The 24,028-nt window shown below is 35.3% G+C and overlaps 1 protein-coding gene across 7 annotated transcripts in view; it reads left to right on the top strand.

The window, feature by feature from the left end:
* The window catches only part of syne1b (spectrin repeat containing, nuclear envelope 1b), a 121,111-nt gene that overhangs the window by 1,468 nt on the left and 95,615 nt on the right, over positions 1-24,028 (top strand). For 3 of the 7 annotated variants that reach the window (XM_051133944.1, XM_051133945.1, XM_051133943.1), the window contains exons 1-13: positions 6,831-7,213; positions 10,372-10,433; positions 17,074-17,169; positions 17,355-17,438; positions 19,016-19,036; positions 19,528-19,620; positions 19,709-19,887; positions 20,013-20,209; positions 21,820-21,929; positions 22,164-22,211; positions 23,158-23,190; positions 23,419-23,526; positions 23,689-23,826. In XM_051133944.1, coding sequence (XP_050989901.1) covers positions 7,135-7,213; positions 10,372-10,433; positions 17,074-17,169; positions 17,355-17,438; positions 19,016-19,036; positions 19,528-19,620; positions 19,709-19,887; positions 20,013-20,209; positions 21,820-21,929; positions 22,164-22,211; positions 23,158-23,190; positions 23,419-23,526; positions 23,689-23,826 — 1,248 coding nt within the window. In that variant the 5' untranslated portion in view covers positions 6,831-7,134. Of the gene's footprint in view, positions 1-6,830; positions 7,214-10,371; positions 10,434-17,073; positions 17,170-17,354; positions 17,439-19,015; positions 19,037-19,527; positions 19,621-19,708; positions 19,888-20,012; positions 20,210-21,819; positions 21,930-22,163; positions 22,212-23,157; positions 23,191-23,418; positions 23,527-23,688; positions 23,827-24,028 lie in introns of those variants that run through there. The other 4 variants (XM_051133949.1, XM_051133947.1, XM_051133948.1 and 1 more) reach the window with 4 other exon arrangements.

The following is a 24,028-nucleotide window of genomic DNA, read 5'->3' as shown; positions in this document are numbered from 1 at the left end:
AACTAATGTTTACATCATGTGCAGCTCATGTTACTCTTATGGTGTTGCAAACACAGAAATGTCCCGAGGGAATCATGTACTTTCATTATGATGGCTTATGGATGCTTTTGTTTATCAGCTGATGGTTCGAATTGACAGGTTGTGTGCTGCAGTGCTTGAGGACAAGTTGTTTTTCTCCCCTTTTAACAGCATCTATTTGTGTCGTGATGCTTTCTGCACATTTTTGGACCTAATTTTGTCTGCCTGGGTGCTGAAACAAATTAGTCATTTAGTTAAAATAGCATACAAATAGCTGTACTGCCCTGGTAACGGTGAAAATGAATAAAAGAATCTGCAGATTAGATTTGTGTTTAAAATAGTTTAGTCTGTGAAGGTCATCATTGTTTTTTCTTACAGGAAGTTGTCCTTGACAAAGGCCCTTTTCTAACACTTGTGTTGCCAGGGAATAGTTTAGTTTGACCTTTCTTGCTTGGATAATATTTATGTTCTTTATGATAAGGTTTAGTTTACTGGAGCACTCTGTCATGTCATATCAGACAGTGGATGTGTTAAGACATAATGCTGCCGATGTGGTGCCTACCAACATTATGGGTAATGCTTTTAAGGCGGCAGGAAGAGTTTAATGCTTTGCAATCATTTTTGGAGAAGGGAAAATATAAAACCACCCAAAAGAAAAACAGAAGCGATGATTGCACTTCTGGGAGTGAGTGTGATGACGTTGTGATGCAGGGGTCGTGCTGATAGGAAAATGTTTCCATAATCTACCTGTTTTGCTGTGCAGCTTTAATATTATCACCAAATTCACATGCTTAAAGGGACAGTTCACCCAAAAAATAAGAATTCAGTCTTCATTTATTCATCCTCATGTCTGACTTTATTTTTTCTGTGTCAGTGTTCCAACTGTTAATTAAATCTCAAACTATTTAAAATAGTTTTTGTAATAAAGCTGAAGTAACATAAACTATAAATATCACATAAAAAAACAAGAAATTAGAAATGTTAGTTTGGCAGCTAACTGTTAAGTTTTCAGTAATTGAAATGAATCTGAAACAACATCAAATATAAATATTAGATGAAAAATTAAATAAAAAACTTAAAACTTAAATGAGAAGTGTTGCTTTAGCAACTAACTGAAATAAATAAGAAGATTTTAAAACTGAAATAAAATAAGTAATTAAAGCTAATAAAAATTACAACTAAGGTCATTTCAAATATTATGAAAGACTATAATACTATATGAATAATACCAGAAGAATACAGTTTGTTCTTTGGAATGCAAAATAAAATATTATAATTTTTTTACTTTTGTCCACACAATGAAAGTGAAAGGGCTTGAAAGTTGTCTGGTTACCAACATGATTCCTTTTTTTAGTTTTCAGCATTAAAAAATCAGTTTTTGAATGCCATAAAAGTAAAATAAAATAAAATAAAATAAAATAAAATAAAATAAAATAAAATAAAATAAATTAATAAAGCTTGCATCTGAGTGCAGAAGTGTAAAATCTACATTGTAATAAAACACCCAGACCGACGGAAATGCTCAATGCCCATATTGTTTAGAGTTGGACAGGGACTCTATAGTAGCTGGTGTGTATGGGAACAGGTACAACCTGACACCTCTTTGGAAGATGTCCTGTCCTTGGAAGATGGAACTGATCGATATTTGGACTCCCTGGCGTTGTATGTCCATTCTCATTGACTGATGTCTGTTACTCGGTGTTGGCAGTGGACAGGGCAAGTCTATAAAAACTGGTCATAAATTAGCTGTATTTAGTCCTGTCATCTCATTCCTGTGGCCTTCTAACATAGATTTAAAAAATGGTTTGATGGCAACCCATTGGTTGAGCACAGTGAGATCTTTCAGTGTGTTAATCCCGTGACTAAGTGAAAGCAGATGTTTCGCTGTGGGGTTTCGTGGAAGAGTAATAACAGGATCAGACTGGTGAAATTTTCTTCTCAATAATTGATTTAAGAATGATTTCAACTGCTCTTATGACAGCAAACAGAGCAGGAGGACATGGAAAGAGAAACAATAAAAGCATCCTTTTAAACTTAATAACCAGGTCATGTCCAGGCATGCTGGGTGACATAATAATAAACATAAGCAAGCCCATGATTGCAATTTTATTAAAATAAATTTAAAAACGTAACCATTGGAAACCCGTTTTCTTTATATGACATTTTGAGTGAAATTGAGTGAGTTGATTTTATTAGTCAAATCGGTTGGACTGCATGATAAAAAGTGTCTATAAATGGCAGGTGGTTGTGAGGAAGGGGTTGAAAAACATGATTATTTCTTTAAAATAACATGCACTGACAAATAGTGTCATAATAATGTCATTAAGTTTTTTAACCATTTATGACTAATAGAGGTTTCATTTTCACAGTAGCCTGCAAAAAATTTACAATCCTCTCCTTAAGAACTCATAAAAACACTCTTCATGAATAGTTAAAGAAGCTCCTTTATGCACCTTCAAAGCTTCTAATGCGTTTTCTGTGTAACCTGTAGAGAATATTGTGCTACTTCCTTTTTGAGAATGAATGTTTATTTCTGATCACCATGGCAATACCCACATGCTCATATAGTCTTAAAGATGAAACAAGAAGCATACAAGAGGAACTTAGTATTCAAACTCATCAGGAAGGAAGTTACAAATGCGTGATTACTGGCACTTCTGTTTTTACCGCCAAAATTTCAAGAGTCACTCACGCATTTACAGCTTTAGTGTAGGTGATTTTAAATAATGCCTGTTTAATTAGATGAAATATGTACCCAACTAACCCCCCCCACATGTAAAACTCACTTAGAACACCTTAGCAATTAAATAGCGAGACTTTAGCAGCCATCCAGAACGCTTGAGTAATTTGGCGGTAAATTTTGCACTAGCAAGCTTTACTCACATTTTATTTAAAATTATTTATAGTGCATGTTAAGTTTCTGGTGAGCTATTTAGTATGCGTTTGTAGCGCAAATGTAGTAGATTTGGCATTTAATGTCGACACAGTTATTGCATAAAAGGTGTATTCATCCAAAGTGTGTTCTTGCATGCGGTCAAATGTATTTTGCATTGAAGGCACATCAGAAGAGGCGTGTGCTAGTTACCATGGCACATCAACAGCGAATAAGGCGATGTGTGGTTGATGTGACAGAAGGTCTGTGGTTACTGATTTCGGAGTAATTTCTTTTGGTTTCCCGCTACGTGGCGACTAGCGCATGCCTGTTTATAGAGTGTGTGGTAAAACCGTTTGCCATCTTCCTTTCGTTGGCACGCATGATTTTTATACAACAGCCACTTCCTTTAGACACACATCAGGTACAAATTCTCCAATGAATAAGGATCATGTTTTATTAAGACAAAGTCTGTATAAGAAGGTTGTTGTCTTGATTTAATTATAAGACTGCTGGTTTAGTCTACAGTAGTTAAGTCTCTGATGATCTGATGCTGTGATCACTGTTGCTTTTTAGAGCTGCTTTACACCAAAATTAGATGTGTTTGCATCACTGAATCACTGTTTTATTGTTTATCACTGTAAAGCTGCTTTGAAACGATTTCTGTTGTAAAAAGCGCTATGTAAATAAAGGTGAGTTGTCTTGACTATAATCATTGCTTTGATCAAAATAGCTGGTTGAATATAGATAATGTGGTCACAGAATGTTTTAATAGGACACTAGATGGCACTATTTCTGTTTAATATTTTTCTAAATAATTATCTTGAATTTTGGCCTAATACACAAAATCAGCATTTGCATTTCTACCTTGAAACTACAGGAGTGATGTGTAGAGTATTAAAGACTGTGCTCCATTCAGCAGATGACAGCAACATCTGACCTGTTGCCCATGATATCATCTGTCCCGAGTTTGTGTTGAAGGCACTCATTTAAATTTCAGATGCTCCACTCACTTGTTTCTCTTATTTCTATGTGTAGACTGAAAGTGACTGTACATTCATTAATAATTAATTAAGTCTAATTCTTAACACTGGGTGTGAGTGCAAGTGGGCAATGCTACAAACTAGAAGACCATCAGTAAAGCTGATTTTTTGGTTATTGTGGGAACAATCCAGTTTGTCATTTGCCTGTAGATGCTAAACACTAATGATCATCCATTGATTACTGATCAGATCTGAGGGGCTCATTATGGTATCCTGAAAGCCTTTGCAGTATTCTGCGATAGTATTTCAGGACTGGACAGCTCCATTATCTACCTATCTATCTATCTATCTATCTATCTATTTTTATATATGTAAATATATGTATATGTACACTACCAGTCAAAAGTTTTTGGACAGTAAGATATTTAATGTTTTTTTTTGTTTGTTTATTTTGTTTTTTTAACGAAATCTCTTCTGCTGTATCCAAAGTACAGCAAAAACCGTTAAATTAAATATATATATATATATATATATGTTTACTATTTAAAATAACTGTTTTCCAATTTAATATATTTTAAAATGTAATTTATTCCTGTGATTTCACAGCTGACAATAAAAAATTTAAAATACTGACTTCAAGCTTTTGAATATTATAGTGTGGTATAGGGTCATGTGACTAAAGCCTGGAGTAATGATGCTGAAAATCTCGCTTTGATCACAGGAATAAATTACATTTGAAAATATATTCAAATGGAAAGCAGTTATTTAAAATAATAAAAATATTTCACAATATTACTGCTTTTGCTGTGTTTTGGATCAAATAAATGCAGGCTTGGTGAGCAGAAGAGAATTCTTTAAAAAAATATTACAAATCTTACTGTTCAAAAACCTTTGACTGGTAGTGTATGTATATAAATGTATATGCAGCATATGTATGCTAGATATAATAAATAAATTGCCTTTTCTCACCTTATTCTAATCCACAAAACGTCAGGACTTTTTAATCTGTTTTTAAGACCCCTGAGCTTTAACCCTGTTAACTGATAGAAACAAATGGTGACTCATTAGATGAGCATGTGATGTGAGTAGCACTTATTTCACAGATTATATTATCTTCTGTGACTGAAACCCTTTGAGGTGCATTCCTCAATCTTTAACACAAAAGGCTTTTGAGATATAAATACCTGAACTTTGCCAGAGCGGTGAGAGAATAGATTTTTCCTCTAAGTGGATTTGCGAAGGAACAGTTATATTTTGTAAATGCATTAATGCACGAAAACATGAGATTGAATTAAGTAATTTAATAAAGTGCGTTTTATTAAACACAAAGCCACACATGCCTGGAAGATCAAGACTTAACACTAGGCATGTCCAATTCTGGTCATAAGATGGTCTTATTAAATATATATCGGGATGCATATACATTTGTGTGGTGGATTGGGTCTGTGTGGAGCTCATGCTGTGGCTGATGGTCAGGAATAATAGAGTGATATAGTCACCGACTGCACCGTAGCAGGTGGCAGATGCTTTGCACTGGCTGTGACATAAATGATTAAATACTTTGAGTGCAGTTGGTTCCTACTTGCCTTATAGCCATTTGCAAATAACGCATGTGCTATTTAGTATGATTACATTTGTGACATGAAAGATTTTTGCCATAGACACTTCAAAGGATTTAAAGTCAGCATGACTCCATAAATGTATTTCTGAGTGAAACAGAAAATAAAATGTGAAAAAAATAAAATAAAATACGAGAAGGCTGCATTTATTAGAGGGCAAATCCAGCGTTATGGATGTGACATATAAATGCTTAGAGAATGTACGTGTTACCAATATACCGAACCATCTGTTTATATTTTCATAAACCCTTGTTGTCTAAACATCAGAAAAATATCGGTCTATGTATGGTATGTTAAAAAAAGGGAAATAATCATGCATTATGGATGTGACAAAAAAGGACAGACGCAATAATACCCAACCAACAGAGAAGCGATGGCTCTTCACAGAACATATAATTGTTACTATTTTAATTTTGATGCGTCTATGAGGAATATGTACTGTTATGGATGTGACATGCACTAAAAATAAAAAAATGATTTAAAAACGTTAAGAGAGACCTCACATGGGTATTTGACCCAACAAATGTTGACATCTGTGCTATCAGTATAGTAAAAACTTTGGCATCAGGTTGACATTTGACATTTAACTGCATGGAATTACCCTAGATTAAATAGGAAAGGTGATTAAAATAATGACAATTACAATTTAAAATAACAGCTTTGTGTCTGAATATATTGTAAAATGTAATTTATTCCTGGGATGCAAAGCTGAATTTTTAGCATCGTTACTCCAGTCTTCAGTGTCACATGATCTTTCAGAAATCATTCTAATATGCTGATTTGGTGCTCAGAAACACTTCTTATCATTATCAATGTTGAAAACAGTTGTGCTGCCTAATAAATACTGTCAAATACTAGCCTAGGTGTTAGTCATTTGTTCAAATTACTACTACTAAGCAATATTAATAGTGATCCTTGCCTCTTCAAAAATTCTTAATAGTTTTTAGTTAATAAATTGTACACAATAGGACCAGAAACATGTACTTTGTTTCTTACTTAGACATGCAAACACACTCAAACCCACAGTAACTGTGTCATGTCATAAGTCCTTTGTTGTACAGCATTCTGGACTGCTATGAATCTGATTATTTGTTAAGCCATTCCTGCATTAGGGTGTCTGCGGTGCTTGTAGTGGAGGCCCGGTGGAGTTCAAGCTGTGTAGCATGAGTGCTGACCCCCACCCACCCATATAAATCAGGATAACACCAGCTGCCTGGTGACATCACAGCCCCCCCGTGTGCTGATTGGCCGATCAGTGCCATAGCCGGTTAGTATGGCTGCAGCTGTGGGATGCTGCTGGAACTAGAACAGACCTGAACAGAGCATCCACACCAGCACGACTCCCCAGCTCCACCAACAACAGGAAGTTGCCTGGCTCATAAAAAACTGCCCTCGATTAGCAGCCTATCCACAACGGAGGAGGGAGAGGGAGAGGGAAAGAGAGAGACAACAAGGGGAGGGGGAGGTTTCATCCTCCAGCGCTCAGTCGCACTGTGTTTTCACACAGAAAGCTCCTCCGCCTGCACTGTTCTGCTTCCTGGAGGAAATAAAGGATAGCTGATCTGGTTTTCCTCCCTGGATGACACGCGCGCACTTTCACACATGAAGGACACAAAGAAACGGAGGGAATGCAGGGCGCACAATGGCTCACTTTAAGGACGTAGCTGTGAAAAAGACCACGTCTTTGAATCTGGTGACGGGATTCTTTCAGTATCTCCGTGGTAAGTGGGACATCGACATCTCCTCTCATCCGACTGGGAGCCTCTAGCTCAGATTTACATGTAGTCTGTGCTTCACTGAATGTAGGTGAAACAGATGCATGATCCAGATATGCAGTGACACGTCTCTGGGTCATATGGCTCACTAAACATTATTGGCCAGCTGAGGTCTTCCTCGTCTTCCTCCTCGGGAGAGGTAATCACCGTGTTGGCACGGGTCACGGCTGCACACGAGTGCTGATGCGAACCTCTTTACAGCTGCGCATGTTGGATTATGATGGCTGTGGTGTGCTTAAGGCTGCACCGGCATGCCATGTGTGCTACAGTACATGGATGCTTCCTAAACATGCCCTGTGCATTGCATTAGAGCATGCATGCAAACATAGGATGTTGTCTGTTGTGAATATGGCTGGTCTGTCTGAGCCCATCACGCATAAATATGTCTGGTGGGTGTTTGTTGGTGACCTAAATGACCTTATCTGTGTCTAAAAATGCTCTGCAAGATTTGTGCATTTGCTGTTTGCAAAGTCAAGCATCACTAGTACTGTTTCTCATACTTTGGGTTATTGATTTGGACAGTATTAAATACTTACAATAGTAAACTTTTTTTCACCGTGCAAATGATTTAAAAAATTGAAGCAGAATATTATTGAAACTTATTATTTGACTCTTTTGGTCAGGAAACGTCCTCTAGCAACACCCGCAATACCTTAGGAACCACTCAGAACGACTTTATAACTGTGTGGAAATGGCCTGGCAACCACTTAGAACAACTTTGCATCCACATAGCAACACCCTGGCAATCATCCAGAACACACACATAACATCCTAACATCTCCGTAGCAATGCCATGCATGACAACCACTCAGAACATCTTTATGACTGCAAAGCAACAGCCTTGCAGCCACATAGAACACCTTGCAACTGCATGGTAACACCACTTTTGCAGCCACTTTTTAATGCCCTTACAACAGAATATCCTAGCTATCACGTACCAACATCCTAGCAACCACTCAGAACATCTTTATGGCAGCATAGAAACTTCTTGACAACGATGGAGAGTACCTTTGCAGCTGCATAGGTACGGCTTGGCATCCATGCAAAATACCTTTGCAATGCCTTGACAACAGCACAGAGCATTCTAGAAACCGCATAGAAATACCCTGACAACCACATAGAACATCCTACCAACTCCATAGCAATGCCCTAACAACCACTCAGTACGTCTTTATGGCTGAATCGCAGTGGCCTGGCAACCACACAGAATTCCATTGCAACGCCATAGCAACACCCTGGCAACCACCCAGAATATTCTAGTAACCACATGGCAACACCCTGGCAACCACTTAGATCACTTTTGCAACTGCATGGCAAGACCCTGGCAACCATTCCAAATACCTTTTCAGACACCTTGCAATGTCCATGCAACCACCATGACATCCTAGCAAGCACTCAGAACATCTTTATGGTTGTATAGGAACTGGCTGCAGAGAAACTGAATGACAACCATGTAGAGTACCTTTGAAACTGTATAGAAACGGCCTGGCCTCCACGCAAAATGCCTTTCTAATGCCTTGCCAACAATACAGAGCATCCTAGAAACCAAATAGCAATGCCCTGGCAACCACATAGAACATCCTAACAACTCCATAGCAATGCCCTAACAATCACTGAGAACATCTTTATGGCTGCGTTGCAAAGGCCTGGCAACAACACAGAAATACCATTGCTACTTCATATCAACAGCCTGCAGCTATTTAGAACATCCTGCTTAGCAACACCCTGGCAATCACCCAGAACACACTAGTAACCACAAGGCAACACCCTGGCAACCACACAGTACATTCTAGCGTAGCAGTGCCATGACAACCATTTAGAATATCTTTATGTCTGCATATAACATCCTGGCACAGGATTTGAACAGATTTGAAACACTACTTGCGATGCTGTGGCAACAACCTAGAACATCCTACATAGCAACACCCTGGCAACCACCCAGAACACATAGTAACAACATGGCCACAATAGTAACCTTCATGGCTGCATATAACATCCTCCTGACAACCACCAGAATACATTTGCAGACTATTTGCAATGCTGTGGCAACAACATAGATCATCCTGCATAGCAACACCCTGAAAACCATCCAATACATCTAAGCAACCTCTTAGAACATCTTTATGGCTCCCTAGCAACACCCTGACAACCATCAGAACACATTTGCAGACTATTTCCAATGCCATGGCAACAAAATAGAACATCCTGGATAGCAACACCCTGTTAACAACCCAATACATCTAAGTAACCTCTTAGAACATCTTTATGGCTGCATAGCAACACCCTGACAACCATCAGAACACATTTGCAGACTATTTCTGGTGCCATGGCAACAAAATCCTGGATAGCAACACCCTGATATCCACCCAATACATCTAAGAAACCTTTTAGAACATCTTTATGGCTGCAGACTATTTCCAATGCCGTGGCAACCACACAAAACATCCTAGCAACTACATAGCAACACCCTAACAACCACCCAGCACGTCTTAGCAACAACTTTAGAACATCTTTATGACTGCATTGCAATGGCTTGGCCTGGCATGTAGAATATCTGTGCAAATGCATAGTAACAGTATGGCAACTGCTCAAAACATCCTAGCAACCGCACAGCAATGCAAATCCATAGAAACAGCCTGGTAGCCGCTCAGAACATCCTAGCAACCGCATAGCAATTCTCTTATATAATTCTCTTATCTTGAGAGCTTGTGGATTGCACATAAATAGACATTCTAAGCATATCTGTGTGTTTTTGTTTCAAATCTGCATTCATGTTGTTTATGCTGAGCATATATGTAATAGTGGGAATACTGGCACATGTTTCTGATATAATGTCGATGTTTTTGCTCATGCCACATGTGGACTCTCAGCTCTCCTGTGCTGGTGAATATCTTCTCTCTAGCTTTCAACATGAATGAAAATGTACAGTATTCAATAGCAAATCCTCTTGAATGTATTTCTCACAAATGTAAGCAAATAACCAGGTGAGTCATGATGGCTATGAGCCGAATTAAGAAGACAGGAAAGTGAAATATCTCACTGGATGTTGAAGAGTAAAACATATCTGCTCACTTATGTGGTTATTGTGTTTTTCTCTTTTGCAGATGAACAAGAGGCAGTGCAGAAAAGAACTTTCACAAAGTGGATTAATTCACACTTGGCCAAGGTAAGATTTTATGTAAGACTTTTAGCTTGTACAGTAGTATTGTTTACACTGGATTACTTTACAACAACAACAGTACTGGGACACTTTGGACACTTTTAAAAATACTTATTTATTATTGTATAATATAGCAAATATCAAGTATCATTTGTGCTGAAATGCTCCAAAAAAACGCTTAAAATGTGCATGTTCTATCTTTATTTAAACTAAATGACTTGTTTTTTAATGCAATGACATTTAAACACTTTTTAACTGTGGTTTAAGTGCTTTTTTGCCACTGTATATCATTATAGACATTCACAAACTGATTATATAATGCTAGGCAGTTCATGTTACCAGTGTCTTAAGCAGTGATGGCTGTGTTACCATCTTCCTGTTTTGCTGACCCGTCATCCGTTAACAGTGAATGGTTCATGTGATTTGCTTTGTAGCTTAATGTCATAATGACTCTAAAGGGCAAATGTCTGTAACCGAGTAAAGCTCAGATGATTAAAGGATGATCGTTGTGCAGGACAGTAAACAGTGAGTGAGGGGGCGTAGTGCTGTAATACTCTAATAAAAAGGATGAAGGGCGCTGTTTGTGCTGTGTGCTTTGAGAATGAATGTTGTGTTGTGATGGCGTCCCACTGCCATGGCCAAGATGAGTGGGTGATCTTGTGTTAGTAGGCTGAGCATTAAGAAAAACTCTGAAAATGTGCACTGAATTTATGACATGAAGGTGTGAGATGTGAGATATATGGAGGTCAAACATGCTTTGGTAAATAATTATGGCAAAAAGTAATGACAGATTTATGCCAAAAATGTTAAAAATTGACATAAAAATCATAATTATCATGTAAAACACTGACATTGTTTTTTTTTTTTTTTCAATTACAGAATTATGTATTAAGTTGAAGTTGACATAAAAAGTCTTAATTATTATGCAAAACATTGACATTATGACAATTATGGCAAAAAAAGTAATTACACGGTTATGATATTTTATCTCATAATTTTTATGAGACTGTTTTATGTTACAAATTATTACTTTATATCTTATAATTAACATTTTATATATTTTGGGATGTATTCAGTCAGAAAGGTTTAGTTTAGGTTTTGCACTTTCATTTGATATTTCCACAAATACTGACTTTTATCTTATAATCTTGACTGTTTTATGTCACAAATATTACTTTATATCTCATAATTTTGACTTTTTCTGTATTTTGCGATGTATTTATTTCTTCAGAAAGGCTGAGGATGAATGTTTTACCATTTAATATGATATTTCCACAAATACTGACTTTTTATCTCATAATTTGGACTGTTTTACGTCACAGTTATTACTTTATATCTCATAATTTTGACTTTTTATATATTTTGGGATGTATGTATTCCTTCAGAAAGGTTGAGGATGAATGTTTTACCGTTAATTTGACATTTCTACAAATACTGACTTTTTATCTCATAATTGTGACCGTTTTATGCCACAATTAATACTTTATATCTCATAATTTTGACTTTTTATATATTTTTGGATGTACTCATTCCTTCAGAAAGGTTGAGGATGAACATTTTACAATTTAAGTTGACATTTCCACAAATACTGACTTTTTATCTTATAATTTCGACTTTTTATGTCACAATTATGACTTTATATCTCATAATTTTTTGCTTATGTTTTGGGATGTGCTCATTCCTTTAGAAAGGTTGAGGATGAATGTTGTACGGTTTAATTTGACATTTCCACAAATACTGACTTTTTATCTCATAATTTTGAATTTTTATGTCACAATTATGACTTTATATCTCATCATTTTGAAATGATAATTTATTTTGACCCCAGAAACAAAAATAAACAACTAAAACTGTATAATATTACCACTTTTTTTCTTTAAGGAACGATGTAGGTCTTTTTGTATGAGCTGTCACTTTTGAATCTCTGTTCAATGGAGCGTCTTCAGAATCCGCTTTGACACTAGAATTTCCTCCGTTTGCAAGTCAGATCCTCTGTGTTGACATGTTGTGTCAGTCATTTAGGGGGACAGACGTTTATGTCTGACTGGTGAAAGTGCTTTAACTGCACTGAGACAGTCTGTCGTACTATGTTAAGTTGACTGTTTTTAGGACATTTCCCCTGAACGCAGCTTACGTTATGTGGAAATGCAGAATGATTCTCTGTTTAGAGAGGCAAGGGTGATTCTGGGAAGTTTTGGACACTGTAGGTATGTGCAGATGGCCGTAGAGAAGAGCTGGAACAATTCTCAGTGGGAAGAAGCATGTTTCGCTCTTGAGGTCTTTGAAGTGTGTGCCCGCTGATTTCAGATACGGTGATTAAAATTCAACAACAGAATATTCAAAATGCAATCAGTCAGGACCTGGTCAGCATTATATGGGTGCATTTTACATTTTGAAAAAAGTGGAAAAAATTGGTTCCTTTCTGATTTTTAGAAGATTGTCATTTTTGCAATTTGTTTTAGACTGCATTTGCAACCAGTTTTACTAACATAATATGAGTTGGAGGCAAAGTTGTTGCACTTTTATGAAAATGAAAGACAAATGTGTCTCTCTTTGGAAATAAATTGGTTAAATTTTTGATTTCATGCTGACTTTTAGTAAATTAATATATTTGAATATACAGTACTGTGCAAAAGTCTTAGGTCACTAGTATTTTCATCAGCTAAAAAATGGTTTAAAGTCAGTTAAAGTCGGTCTTTTGCTGTTGTGTGTCAGTAGGAAATATCAGATTATAAAACATTCCACTTTCCAAACATTCATTTTGCAATTAATCGTAATAATCCAGTGAGATTTCACAAGAAGTCTGACAACAGCGAGTGCTCTGCACAGAGATCTGATCTCATCATCATCTAGTCTGTCTGGAATGACATGAAGAAACAGAACAAACTCAGACAGACTAAATCCAGAAGAACTGTGACAAAGTCTCCAGGATCCTTCAAGAAACCTACCTGCAAAGCTGCAGCACTGTTAAAAGTTTTAGGCACTTGTGTAAAAATGCTGTGAAATGAGGATGCTGTCATAAATAGTTTTTCTTTACCAATTACCTTCTATTAACTAAATGAAATCAACATTTGGTGCGACCATTCTTTGCATTTACAGCAGCTTTTGCCCTAGGTGCACTTGCGCAAAATTTTTCAGGTAGCTTTGCAGGTAGGTCTCTTGAAGCATCTTGGAGACTTGCCACAGTTCTTCTGGATTTACTTTGTTTCAGTTTGTTCTGTGTCTTCATGTCATTCCAGGAAGACTGGATGATGATGAGATTAGATCAGTGTGGAGCACTGGCTGTTGTCAGACTCCTTGTGCAAACAAAAATCTCACTAGATTATTACAATTAATGGCAAACAGAATGTTTGGAAATGTAAACCGATATTTTTTACTGACATACTACAGCAAAAGATAGAAACAACTTACTTTAAACCATTTTTTAGCTGGTGAAAATACTAGTGGCCTAAAACTTTTGCACAGTACTGTATATTGTAATATAACTGAGAATGTTTGAGGAAGACTGTTTTACAGTTTAATTTGACATTTTTACAAAAGAGATTTTTTTAGTGATCAGTTGTTTACTCCACAAAATCAGAATAACTTCATTATCAGTCTCTAAACTGTAAAAAGTTTGAATTTTCAAATTTGTAAATAAAACTTTATTATAGATTAAAGGTTTATTGGATGATTGGAGGACATTGTTTCAAGGAAAATACAGTTTTCTACTTTAAAATTTCACACTTAATTCAATGTGTTACTTGATACAATGTGTTACTTTCTTTGTAGTGTAGTTTCTTTCTGAGTAAAAATTGTTTTTACACCATTTCACGGGCCTGACTAACATAACAAAACGGAATTAAAAAAATATTTTTGAAGGATACATTACAAATTTTCCAAAAGATGATGTCAGTAAAAAAACACAATTATTTCTGAAATAGGACATTTTTAATAAAAGAATCTAAAAATATGCAGATACTTACAGTAAAGTCACAAGAGTAGTTTTTTTCTTAACCAAAAATTGTGCGTTTGCTAATACAGCAAATAGAAGAAGCAGTTTTTGGCCAAAAAAACATCCTCTTAAAGAAATAGAAAGAGGAAAAAAATTGATGTGGTAAGAAAATGCTTTAATAGCACGTAGTAAATGATGACATCAGCTATTCATTGTTAAAGTCACATGGCTTTGTACAATGACCCACATTCTGAAGTGGAGCTGTTGTGAGTTGTTGTGATTGTTGTTGCTCCTCCCACTAGTCTCATTATGCGTGATTAGTTGCTTTGGTGACGGAGCACTTTGCGGAGCACAAAGAGAGGATAATCTGACACAAATGGTGGGTTTAAGTATTCCAGTCAGCACAGATTGCACTGAGGGGCCTTTTGTTCCATACAATCTGCTGCACAACACGACTACGAAAGTTTGAAGAATCTGTGTAATTTGTGCAGCCAGTGGGTCCACTGCAGTGAGGCAGCGTCCGTATAGAAAGCACACGCTCAGTGCATACTAACTGAGCTGCGGAATATGCCATGTAATGCTTTATGAGTCTGCAGATTGACATTGTTGTCTGTGTGTGCTGGTTGGCCTGTCTGTCTCTATTTTTTGTTGTTTTGTTGAGTGTTTTTGCATTTGTTTCACAAAAAATACATTTATATTTCTTGCTTCCTATATTATATTTTTACATTTTTTCAATAGTCAGCATGACCAAAGCAAATGTGTTTGCACATCACTTTTGAAGCATTTCCATGATGTAAATTTAGTCTATTTTGGTTTGACATCTGACACGTCTGTTATCTTTTCCTATTGTGTCCATTTCCTTTAAAATTTTTAAGCGCATGGACTTTTTTATGTTTTTCTGGAAGCAGCTGAGCTGAGATTTTCAAACTAAACTCAGACGTGCATCATATACTGCATTGGGTTTGGTGAGATCTTATGATAGTGATGGGAAATGTTACTACAATTTAAAGTAACAATTTTCTATTTAAATGTATTTTAAATTTTAATTTCTGTGATGCAAAGCTGAATTTTCAGCATCATTACTCCAGTCTTCAGTGTCACATGACCCTTCAGAAATCATTCTAATATGCTGATTTTTGTGGAAATATGTGATTTCTTTCAAGATTGTTTGATAAACCAAACAGCATTTACACTACCAGTCAAAAGTTTTTGAACAGTAAGATTTTTAAAGCTTTTTTAAAGTGTATTCTGCTCACCAAGCCTGAATTTATTTGATCCGAAGTACAGCAAAAACAGTAACATTTTGAAATATTTTTGCTATTTAAAATAACTGTTTTCTATTTGAATATATTGTCATGTTTATGTGATCAAAGCTAAATTTTCAGCATCATTATTCCAGTCTAATAAATGTTTTTTGAGCAGCAAATTTGAATATTAGAATGATTTTATCAATGATGCTAAAAATTCAGCTTTGAAATCACAGGAATAAATTAGATTTTAAAATATATTTAAATAGAAAAAAAGTTATTTTTAAATAGTAAAAATATTTAAAAATGTTACTAGTTTTGCGATACTTTGGATCAAATAAATGCAGGCTTGGTGAGCAGAAGAGACTTCTTTAAAAAACATTACAAATCTTACTGTTCAAAAACCTTTGACTGGTCGTGTATTTAAAATAGAAATCTTTTGTAGCATTATAAATGTCTTTAAGGTCAATTTAATGCATTCTTGCTGAGTCAAAGTAATATTTTCTTTAAAGAAAATTACTGACATCAAACCTTTGAACTATAGTGTATATGGTACTTAACGACTACCATATTTAAATAAAAACTGCATTTATATTGCCTTTGTCTGTTTACTTTGAATATTTCACTGCTTCACCATGAAAAATTAATTTGCATTTACTGTTTATTTTTGTTAGAGTTTCATCTGCCTGCACAGATTGTAGTTTCAGTTTGAATGCTGTGTGGCATTTCTGGTTGAAGTGTGATATGAGATATGAAATTGAAGCAAGAAATGAAATTTCAAGAAGAAATTCATGAAGAGATAAAAACCCTCTTATAAACTGACACTTTACCAATGCTTGTTTGAACATTTCAATATAAATGTAACATTTTAAATGATCTGAGCTGCTATCAACAGTATTTTATAACTCTTACTGCCCTGTTGAATAAAACAGCATATGCTGGTTTGAGCTAGTTGGTCATGAGTTATAAGCTGGTTATAAGATAGTTGGCATTTGGCTAGTTATAAGCTGGTTCTCGTTTCAACTAAGGACCAGTTTAAACCAGTTCAAACGTCTATAATTCAAAACATCCCTAACCAGCATATGCTGTTTTTTTTCAACAGGGTGTATATATCAAATATTCATTATTTTGCATCTATTTTTTTCACCTAAGGAATTTTTAAGACAAACATCTGCAGTAAACATAAGTGAGAACTTGTTATACTTTGTGTATCCCAAACTTTGAAAGAGCCAGAAACTTAAATTCCTCTGGGAACGAAGAGAGGAATTTCTGATTACCTAAAAGTATTTATATGTATTTATTCAGCAGATGATCTTAGGCAACTTATAAGGTAGAATAAGAATGAAGTAGAATGAGAATAATAGAGTAGAAGAAATTAGTCCGAGCAGCACAAGCGTCCAACACATTTGTAATCAAAGCACGATAAGGGTTCATTAAGTTCACTGTTTATTTATTCCTCTTCCAGCACAAACCTCCTTTTGAAGTCAACGACCTTTTTGAGGACATCAAGGATGGGGTGAAACTGCTGGCTCTGTTAGAGGTGCTGTCTGGACAGAGATTAGTAAGTGTCGCTGTGATGCAATATCTGCAGATTATCCCTGTGTGAAACCTCTGCATTGAGCGCAGCAGCAGCAGCTGGCACGCGTCTTTAGTGACAAAGTCTGTTTAATGCCAAGTTGATGGGCTTGATAGAGTCCCGCTTCCTTTCATTTCTACTCCTGATAAACCTTTCGTATTTCCCTGCAGCCATGCGAGCAGGGCCGCCAAATCAAAAGGATCCACTGGGTGTCCAACATCGGCACAGCTCTTAAGTTCCTGGAGGGAAGGAAGGTAGGTGACTCTATTAACACGCCGATTATTCTGTATAACACTCCCAGCTGGGTCATTCCTGTTCTGCAGTGCCTTTTATAGTCTAGATTTTAAAAATGAATATGCTTGTGCTGTCATTTCAAGTGCATCAAGTCTTTCTATAAAAGAATATAGCAGACTGTCAGAAACATGCCTTAGTCAACCCTAGTAAAAATTAAAACTACTAAGATGTAAATATACTATAAATACATTTACATGTTATGTACTTAATAAAAATACCCTGCAATTGTACTATACTAAACTGGTTTATTTAAAGTCCGCTAAATTGGAACAACTAATTTTGTACTCAATGCACTTTAATGTGCAGAAGTAGTTTAACTAAAGATATACTTAAGTGTATTTGATTGTGCTAAAGTGGAACTATTGCAAGTATACTTTAGGTACACTTTAAATATTTTGCATTTAAAGACTGATATTATTTAAAGATCATACAATTTTCATCAATAGTAACAGTAAGACGTATTTTAGGTTTAATATTAACAAATGTGCATTGTGCGCAAGCAGTACTCCAAATAAAGTTTAATTACAATTTTTGTATCAGTAAGTTTGGAGTGATTTGTTAATAGACTTGAACTATGCTTAGTATAAAATAAATGCGTTTAAATAAAAGTAAATCTATTACTTTTTTACTAGGGAAGATCAGAAATAAATAAACAGGATGGAAATTAAAGCTAAAGTCAGTCATTGATATATCTTTTGAAATATCACACAAACTAACAGCACCAAACACCACTGAATTCATTAAATCCATTGATAATACTTACTGATTTTTGTGCCTTTGTTTTTCCACCAAACATGATGCCACTTTCTCGTCATTGAAGCTCCTTTTAGAAAAAAGGATTTTTTTTTCAACACATGATATGGAAGAAAATTTAAAAAGATCAAAATAAATTGATCTGCAATTGCAACAATTGTTTTTTATGTTTAATAAACATTTTGTATTAAAAAAAAGTTATATATTTTTTTAAAAATTATTAAAAAATATTTTAAATAAAAGAAAATGAATATGATTTCATTCACAAAAAAGGAGAGTTTTTAAGCTTAACAAATGTGCATTTATTTTATTAAAAAAGGAGTAATATGTGACACATTATAACAGTTTTAAAAAACTGTTTTCTATTATAATATATTTGAAAATGGAATTTATTCCTGTGATCAAAGCTGAATTTTCAGCATCATTACTCCAGTCTTCAGTGTCACATGATCCTTCAGAAATCATTCTAATATGCTGATTTAGTGCTTAAGAAACATTTGATATTACTATCAATGTTGAAAATTGTTGCACTGCTTAATATTTTTGTGGAAACCATGATAACTTTATATTCAATGTCTTCATTGTCACTTTTGATGAATTTAATGCACCCTTGCTCAATAAAAATATTAATCTTACTAATGCTGTGTGAACTGCACAGTAGGAATGATCCAGCTTTATCTGCAGTCTTATCTGATCATTAAATATGTTCATATGTCCCAGTCTAGCATCTGTCATCATACTTCATTTCTAACTCTGTCCTCTTTCTTAACATGTCTTGTCTCAGTCTGTGTACCGAGGGTCTCCGGTCAGTACTTCTCTAGTCACAGTTCTCACAAACACCTCTTGTTGTTTTGCATATCTGCATTTGATGATGCGTACTGTATGCAGCGAGCAACTTCATTATTTACCAGTTTTTGCTATAGCTGCTACTGGCTGAAAGAGCTGCAATTATTTTTCGAGAGCTTGTTTTTTCCACAGCATCTCGTATGATGTCCGTGACTGGCTGACCATGAGCAAATTGCTTTTTTCCTATTCACTCACGTTACTCATACACTCTTTGCTTATTCCCTAAGAAAGACTTAATTTTATTCAAGTCGACCTGAAATCAAAACGCACCGTTTACTTTCTTCATGCACGTTCCTGGTGTTATTCTGCACGATTCATCAGCAGATAGTGCTGGTCTAGACTGGCTTGTTTGCACTGACCTCAGATCTGTGGATAATGTGTCTGTTACATTGACATCTTCAAATTTTTGTCATTTAAGACTTTCTAAAATGAGAGCTATTTATTTTCCAGATCAAACTAGTCAATATTAATGCCACCGACATTGCTGATGGACGCCCGTCCATTGTCTTGGGGCTGATATGGACCATTATCCTCTATTTCCAGGTAATGTTTGCCAATTATGAGGGTAGAAAATTGTCATTTGTTTGTGTATATCTGGGTTTTAATCATCTGTCCTCACAAACTTGTGCAGATTGAGGAGTTGACCAGTAATCTTCCAGCCCTTCAGGCTTTATCCAGCAGTGCGTCTTCAGTGGACAGCATGGCCAGCTCTGAGACGGGAAGTCCACCTATGAAACGCAAAGTGATGACAAAGTTTCAGGGCAACGCCAAAAAAGCCCTGCTCAGATGGGTCCAAAACACAGCATCCAAGTAAATACAAGCTCTACTGAGAGTTTAAACTTACCATTTAAAATGGATATGTCAACCAACATGAATTGCATAAAACAGGCCTACTTTGTAAGCTAGGTCCCTAATGAGTCATTTCTTCTGTCAAGGCGTCTGGGGATTGAAGTTAAAGACTTCGGTCCTAGTTGGCGCAGCGGTGTGGCCTTCCATTCTGTTATTCATGCCATTCGGCCAGAACTCGTGGACATGGACATCGTGAGAAAAAGAAGTAATCGTGAGAACCTGGAAGAGGCTTTCAGTGTGGCAGAGAACGAACTGGGAATACCACGTTTGCTAGATCCTGAAGGTACTGATACGGCTTGTTTTACTTTAAAATCTCTCCAGTTTCCCTTGAGATCAACAGCGTTGACTTACAAAATAGCACCGTGGTATTACCATTGTTTTTGGACATGGTTCTATGGGAATCCCATGGGAATGTTTTTTAGATATGGTAATATAATGACATCCTTTAAATGACCTTGGATTACCACGTAGATACCATGGTATAATAATATAGGAGTCATTCAGTACTATTATATATATACAGGATTATTATCGTTACCAAAACTAAAATCATAAAAAAACATTTTTGTTAAATAAAGCAAACATTAACTGAAATAACATTTTAAAAACGTATTTTATTTCAGCTGGCTGCCAAGGCAACATTTACCATTTTCATTTAGTTTAACTTGATGTACTAAAACTAAAAATAAAAAAATATATATAGACATAAAAAACTACACTACCAATCAAAAGTTTTTAAACAGTAAGATTTTTAATGTTTTTTTTTTTTTTTTTAAAGAAGTCTTTTCTGCTCACCAGGCCTGCATTTATTTGATCCAAAGTACAGCAAAAAAAGTAAAATTTTGAAATATTTTTACTATTTAAAATAAATGGTTTTTTTTTAAATAATTTTAAAATGCAATTTATTCCTGTGATTTTAAAGCTACATTTTTAGCATCATTACTCCAGTCACATTATCCTTCAGAAATCATTCTAATGTTCTGATTTGTTGTTCAAGAAACATTTAATATTATTATTATAATGTTGAAAACAGCTGAGTAGAATTTTGTCAGGTTTCTTTGATGAATAGAAAGTTCTAAAGAAAAGCATTTATCTGAAATAGAAATCTTTTGTAACATTATAAATGTCTTTATCATCACTTTTGATCAATTTAAAGCATCCTTGCTAAATAAAATAAAATAAAATAAAAAAAATCCCTTGCTAAATCAAAAAAAAAAATTATACTGACTCCAAGCTTTTGAAAGGTATGGTGTATAATGTTACAAAAGCTCTTTATTTCAGATAAATGCTGATCTTTGGATCTTTCTATCCATCAAAGAATCCTGAAAAAAATCCGGAAAATAAAAAAAGAATTAAAATATAAATAAAAATTGTATTCATATTAAAAGTATAGTATATTATGTGGTATAACCATCTGATAACATGAATGTATCACAAGTACTAATGTTGTGTGACGAATAATGTAGATTCAGTCACTGATCTGTTTTGCTCATTTGTTTTGAGTTTGATGTGATTAGACGCTGCTTAATTATACTGGGGATCCGTCATTAACAGGCCTCATTATAGACAGACGCTGTTATAGTTTCTTAAGTAGGTCATGATGCTATTCAAGCATGACATCAGGCCAGATCAGATAGAGACTAGCATGACATCATGATGTGATCTGGCAGAAGCCCTTTGAAGAAGCTATAAAAAGCCTCATTTGGTGCTTCAAGTCAGTGGATCATCTAATATGCCAAAAAGTCTATGAAACACCTGATGATGGACAGTAAAACTCTAAAACAAAAACTAGATGCATGCATGCATAGACCCATAAACAGCAGAATGATAATATCTCATTGATTTCCCCTTGAGGGGTTCAAAACTTTAACTTTTTGTTTGCTTTTATTGCAGATGTGGATGTGGACAAGCCTGATGAGAAATCCATAATGACATACGTAGCTCAGTTCCTGAAGCACTACCCAGATCCCCACCAGTCCGAGACAGATGGACAGCAAGAGGAGGTACGCTTTAGTGCTTATGCCCGTGTACATGCTAAAAATACACTAGCCGCTTGCTGTTGTTATTTAATGCAGTCACTGCTGTAGTGCCTCCTCATCAGTCACTAACCATTACTGTAGTCTAAATGTGGAATCCATTCACAGAATCAGTTTACTCTAGAATCACACCCATTAATGCACTGCTCTGTGTGCTCACTCTGTCTCTCTGTCTGTGTCACTCGCCGTGCGCATTCGTAGCTGGTTCGTACCATTCCTACATTTGCTCTCTCTATCCCAGCTCTACAGGTAAGAGTTGATTATGTCTCACCTGCATGAGATTCATTTAGTGTGTGGGACATTCTCAAGAAATGATGCCATATGTGCTAGAAGACATGATTTTAACCCTATCACAGTCACTTACTAAAATACAGGAACATGCATTTTATTATTATTTAATATAAAATGTTACGGGTAATTGATGATATACGTACTTTTAACAGTTATTTATAAAATCACTCCATATAACTGAAAATGACATCAATAACCCATGAACCATGCTCATTCAAAACATGATTAGTGCAAACTATGTAATATGTAAAATGATTTGGGTTTAGGATCTGTGCAAAGATTTAAACAAATATTATATTATTAAATATTAATATTATATTCATTAATTTTTAGACAGAAAATCTTATTACACACACATATTTTACTTATGCCACAGCATAAGAACAAAAAGTTCACAAACAGCAACATATTCTACATATATAACAACATATATTAATATTTACAAAATATAAGCATTTTAAAAACTACATAGTGGTAGCATAGTATTTTTACTTGAAAACAAATCTATATATTTATTTTAAATGTATCTAATTAAAAAATTCAACATTTTAAACACCCTTTTTTAAATTCTCATTAAAATATTACAGATGAAAAACAAACATTCAAGAATATATTTTTTAAACTATTTTAACTTTTTCCACTAATTTTTTAAATTCCTTTGCATACACAATAAGTAGAAATACATTTACCAAATAAATCTCTTGTAAATTAAGTTAATTATATAATTACTTAATTATTTAAGTTCTGGAGACACATATAACACAAATGTCACCGTTTGCTGAGAATGGCCTGTCGGCGGTGGATACTCTCTGCTTGTTTCCTTTCTTTCTCTGGCTTTTATCTTGCTAACGTCTTGACTGTGTTGTGTTTGCATCTTTTGATGTGCCTTTGCTCTCCTGGACAGTATGATCCACAAGATATTGAGCTAATGCTTGAGGTATGTTTATATTAATAAATAGGGTCATAATAGCTCTGCATTGTATATAACAAACTACAAAATAATGGAAGATCTTCACTCTTCTTTGGGGTTGGACTCTCTCTCCCCTCTTTTTCATTGTTTCACACTGCTGTGTTACCTGCTGTGGGTTCTTGTTATAAGGGTTTCTTGCTGAATACCTGCTAAACGAGTGATAAATCATTGTTTCTTGCTGTCTGATGTGCACAGCGAGAGGAACGCAAGGTGCTGAGAGAGGTGAAGATCTGGCTGGATCAGCTAGAGAGAGATATACTGCATGCGCAGGGATCTGAAGAGAGTCTTACCGACAAATATCAGGTGAACATGAAGTTTTCCATGATCTTTGGTATTAAACCAGCTATCTTTAAGACACCAATATGCAAATGAGCTCTATTATAATTGGCTAAACTCTTTGCATTTAAAATGAGTTGTGAGTTTGCTGTATTCATTTCTCCTCCTTTCTTCTTTTTGTGACTGCAGGCCTTCAAGAATTTCCGCGTGCAGTATGAGATGAGAAAGAAACAGATCGAGTCTCTCCTGCAACCAGTACACAGGGACGGCAAACTGTCCGTGGACCAGGCTGTGGTCAAACAGGCCTGGGATCATGTGACTGTCAGGGTACGTGCTTCACTAATGTAATTGAAGTGTTTGGTCACCCAAAAATGAACACTCTTATAATTTATTCAATGCATCTTGTTTCTTTTCTAATGCAATGCAAAAGTAGATGCACCAAAAATAACAGAAAAAGTACTTTTTTCTATTTTGTGTACATAAATCCACTATTATGTATGAAAATAGTTTTTACTTCAAAGTTCCACGC

This window comes from Labeo rohita, chromosome 17 (assembly GCF_022985175.1).
Source record: "Labeo rohita strain BAU-BD-2019 chromosome 17, IGBB_LRoh.1.0, whole genome shotgun sequence".
Taxonomy (NCBI): Eukaryota; Metazoa; Chordata; class Actinopteri; order Cypriniformes; family Cyprinidae; genus Labeo; species Labeo rohita.
This window is presented reverse-complemented; position numbering and strand designations above follow the sequence as displayed.